General features: G+C 31.3%; 1 protein-coding gene across 1 annotated transcript in view; it reads left to right on the top strand.

The window, feature by feature from the left end:
- The window catches only part of LOC108903773, a 56,439-nt gene extending 51,675 nt beyond the window's left edge, over window positions 1-4,764 (top strand). The window contains exon 3 of the mRNA XM_023454381.1: window positions 4,688-4,764. Within this exon, the coding sequence (XP_023310149.1) occupies window positions 4,688-4,764 (77 nt within the window). The remainder of the gene's footprint in view (window positions 1-4,687) is intronic.
- The last annotated feature ends 331 nt before the right edge of the window (window positions 4,765-5,095 follow it).

The raw sequence follows: 5,095 nt of genomic DNA, 5'->3' as shown, positions 1-5,095 counted from the left end.
CTAAATGAGACGTTTCCAGGACGCTGGATAGGACGAAGAGGTGCAATTGAGTGGCCCCCTCGGTCACCCGACTTAAATCCTTTAGATTTCTTTCTCTGGGGGCACATTAAAAGCAAAGTTTACAGCACTCCACCTGATACCTTGGAAGATCTGCGAGGACGAATCATTAATGTATGTCGCGAAGTAACACCGCAAGTGCTCCAGAATGTTCGACAACGGTTTGAAGACAACCTGTATCATTGTATGCAAGTTGGCGGACAACATTTTCAGCATTTACTTGACTAATACCGTAAGTTTTGAAGTAAAATTAAATCGATTTTCGCATTTCTCGTCAAAAATATTGTTCGTATTTTCAAAGCTGCATATTTTCTAAAATAATGGATCGATTTTCAAAAAGTAAGAATCGATGTATAGAGAATTAAAAGCCCTTTCTAATGACCGTACACTTGACCCTATTCCCATTTAAAAAAATTTGGGGGATGGCACCCCCACTTAGGGGGTTGAAGATTTTGCTATGCTTTTTGCGCCAAAAATTGTCCCCCTCAGAAGCAAACTTTACCTGTTTTTGGATTTTGCCGAAAAGTTCATTACTACCCTGTAATGCCTTGCGCAACGTTTTCGATGGGCTACCCTGTATCTTTGACACTCAATTTGGCATCATTTATTTCTCAATAATATTCACGCCAATTTCGTGTGATCTTAAACAAATGATATCGATCATTTATATTTATTTATTTATTACATATTTTTTTAGGTACTTATCAAATTTTACACAATTTTGATTGGATATACATATGTGCAACAAATAACTGATAAATACACTGGACTTTAAATAGACTACGAAAATAGTATATAGTCACGTATTATTCACAACCCACATCCAACATATGAATGTAAATCTAATAATAATATGGGTTTTATAAATATTTACTCTACAAAAACTGCTATAATGGTCTACTTTATGTGTTTGCAATGTTGATACAGAAAAGCAATGAAATTATGATTATGTAAATAGCGGGAGTGGTTTAAAAATCATTCAGTGGTCGGCATTAAAGAAGATTACATCGAGGAGATGCAAAGAGCAGTCACCAGATCCAAATTCTGCAGACGGTTCTATTATTTTATGAAACTGTGCGAATAGATAAATTATCAAAGCATTGGTAGGTACATATATGTATCTCAAATTCCCCTGGGCTGGAATTTTTCCTTAAAAATCGCCAATATTGTGCTCTAAATAAAGGTTGAGTTTTAAAGTGAGAGGGATACGATTCATAACATAAATCACTTAACAAATAAAGCTACGGCAGTGAACATTTGAACATTTTTTGTAATTTAAATAATCTTGAATATACAGGGTGACCCAGAAATAAATGTCAAGATTTTAGTCGTGCCTTCATCAGAAGCAGAAGCTTTTGTATATTTTTTTCCGAAAATCTTTTAGATTATTGGGCAATATATTTTTTTAAAGAAAAGTCAAAGAAATTTGTATGTTAAAGTGTGTGTAAAATTTTTATTAAAATCTTAGCTGAGCGCTTTCGACTACATAGTCATCATCGGAGCTATTCCTAAAATATCAACAAGAGGTTGAAATGACATTATACATATAAAGCAAATTTTTACTTACGTTAAATTTTAGATACCAAAAATATTTAGGAAACGTTGAAAATCTTAATAAGTTCGACAAAACAATATACAACATTAAATATAACATCAATTACTTGTAAATAACAAGAGAAAGAAACAGAAATTCACTAACAATGTCGAACACGTGGAGTGAAATAAAGTGAGGTTAAATGTTAAATGAAATTGAAAATTGACATTCTACAATTCTAAAGATTACCAACTAAGTGAAAACAAAAATTTTTAAAGTTAAACTACCAATATACCTACTAATAACAAACTATCAGCTGTAAATTAATGAGACTCCGTGTAATATTGGTTGCCTAAGCTTGTCGATCACATGGGTAGTAATAATTTATGAAGGCTATCTGAAAGGCTGTGCAAAAGATCATTTTGATTCAAATTAGAATTTTATTTTCAGACAAAATTAAGTTACAGTTTTTTTTTTCATACATAAATTCTGTCTTAAATACGAACAAATCAAGGTGAAACGTTTATATAAGAAACCATTGTTAACTCTCAAACATCACACTAGTGCGAATTCGCACCACCGTTCTTTTTTTTTCAATAGCTGGCATTTCTTAGGTAGCGGTTGCGGAGGGTTTTCCTCACCACGATAATTCCTTCTATAGCTCAAACAGTAAAGCCGTACCACAGCTGACCTCAGTCTGTTATTGTTGGCCTAACTAGAGACTGAAAAGTCCGATCGGTGCGATTTCGCACTAATGTGACCTTAGTGTGGGCAAGAAATAAATTGGATTGAAACACAAATTTCCGATTTTTTTACCTCATTTTACCTGTCGAATATACTGAAACATTGTTTATTTAATTATTGTTAATAATTTTTCAAACAAGGAGCGTAAATCACTACAAAAAATTTCAAAAAACTTCTTGTACCTATCAATATTGGGTATTTTTTACATAAAAATATAGATTTTGAACTTCAAAATCCTTTTTTTACTTTTTCTCTAGCCTTTCTTTATAAAAAATATGAATTNTTTTTACATGTGTGTTTTTTTACGAAAGTGATAACAAATCGCCAAAAACCAATGCAACGCAAGAAATACTAAATTTATACCATTGGCGTACTTAACTCGAATGACTGACATTTTTACCGTTACTAATTGTTTGTACATAAGTTTCAACTTTAAAATCAAAATTCTTAATAAGTGTTGGGCGGAATTAAAAAAATTTAAAGTCTGTTGTAAAGAGAATTGTAAGAGCTTTCAAAAGAAATATTATCCTTGCTTGGGGGTGAAAGTGAAGTCAAAAATATCAGCAAAGAATGTTCCCCTTTAATCTAAAATCGACGGGTCTGTGCGTTTTTCTACAATCTTGACGCAGTTCCTGAAAATGGCTCTGTTTCGTTTTCATTTGGCCACCCTGTATATAAACTTTTAAATAAAGTGAACATTTTTTTTGTTATATGCAGATATATCTTTTAATTTACTTTACACACATACAAATATCACTGCCGTACAACAGGAGTGTGAAGCTTCTTTATTATCTAAAAAAGTCGGCCACTGACTTTTACTTGCATACAAGTAAATCAGTATATTTTCAACGTAAAGCTATTAACGAAGAAGAGCAGTAGTGAACATAAAGTTATATTTTTTTTATTTTCGTAATACAAATAGCAACGAATTCAGTAAAATAGTTAAAGCAGTACGTTCTCTTGTTTTATTCGCCTTAATTCAACTGGAGTTTGTATTGATACTGTGTAAAATTTATCTTCAAAGTCCCGCTGGTAAAATAATTCAACGGATTAAAATTGGGTAGATGAAATGGCCAACCTAGCGCTCCTAAGCATTCTTTATTTCATTATAGATTGGTGATAAGTGATTAACCAGTATTGTACTGTGCATTATTTTCTTTTAACCGCTAATGAATTTGTCGATCAAAATGTGGATGATCTCCACAAAAAAAAAAACAAAATAATTAATAAACAATGCATGTCCCAAATAAATAGTAAGAAATGTTTTTGATAGATTTTTGGAGGCACCCTTTAAATTTATCATCATTATTTATTATTTCGAAAAAGCACAGTCTCAGTAGCGTACTTTTTTATAACTTTTTTCGTACTCGAAATTAAATTCACAAAATTTTAACGTACTACAGTTCAAAAATGAAAAGTTTGAAGAATTAATCTATTTTTTAAAGAGGAATTTGTGAGATTACTTTATATATTTTCAAGTTAAAAAAAATTAATTATTATTATTTATATGGGAATACATGATTTAATAATTAAAAATATAATTGTTTGTATATTTTTCCGTTACAAGCGATAAAATGAAAGTAGGGTAAACAAGTGTGTCGGGGTCAATGGAGTAAGAAAACATAAAAATAGAATAACGGAACAATAAAAAAATGTAATTATCAAAAATTTCGAAAATATTCCATTATTCAATTAGAGTTCTTTTCATAGGGTTACCAGATGAAAGCTTGTCCACCCAGGACAAGCCTTTAAGAAAATCCGGACAAAATCCGGTCGTCACAATTTTTTTTAGCAAAGTAATAATAATTTTACTAATAAAACAAGAGCAACAAAATACATTTTTTATTCAAACTTACAAAACTCAAAACTACATTTTTTAAAAATAGTTTACTATTTTGTATTTTACATTATTTGATGTTTATAAAGGCAACTACCTTAAAATCTGGACGTTTATGAAAAATCCGCCCGGACCCACCCGGACGTAGTAAAAACCCGAATATGTCCGGATTAATCCGGACGTCTGGTAACCCTATCTTTTAATAGTCTTAAAAATATTGACCAAGCCGATTATTTGTAATCCGTTCGATATTCCCACATTTCTTTTACAACTTTTGAAATCCAAATCTCCATCTGTTGTTTGCAAAGTAAAATAGACAACGCCATCTATTATTAAAAACTGTACTAGAAAGTTATTTGAATATTTACCTGCGAAAGTGACCTATCTTTTAATTTTTTACTTTAAAAATAAATACACATTATTTGATAAACATATAGTCGGCTTTTTGCAGGATTTTAATGGAGAAAGTTAAACATTTTTTAAGAGATAACGATAACACTGGGTTATTATTGTAGTGCCGGTCGATATTAGTACGCAATTTATCGTACTTTACACTTTGAGCGACTTTGAAATGTCCGCGTGCGTTGAATGATAATTTTAATACCCAGTAGCGGGACCATCATTTTAAATTATGTTCGGTACATACACACTTGACCACACATGATGTAGGTATATATACGTCATATATGTTTACACGTAATATATCTGTGTAGAGCTTTTTATCATTTAAATGATATATAGACTTAAGATTTTAGTATCTGGAATCTTATTGGGCAGTGAAGCAGTGGCGGATCAGGTGGATTTGAGGAGGATACATATCAATTTATATAAACATTTTTTAGTTAGTTATTGTTAATTGAAATATAGTTTTGTGTCATGGTTTGCTTGTGTTTTGCAGCAACGACTGGTGGAAACTGAGGTAG

Source organism: Anoplophora glabripennis, unplaced genomic scaffold (genome assembly GCF_000390285.2).
Source record: "Anoplophora glabripennis isolate ALB-LARVAE unplaced genomic scaffold, Agla_2.0 scaffold134, whole genome shotgun sequence".
NCBI lineage: Eukaryota > Metazoa > Arthropoda > Insecta > Coleoptera > Cerambycidae > Anoplophora > Anoplophora glabripennis.
The sequence above is the reverse complement of the archived record's forward strand: the minus strand, read 5'-3'. Positions and strand labels throughout refer to the sequence as shown.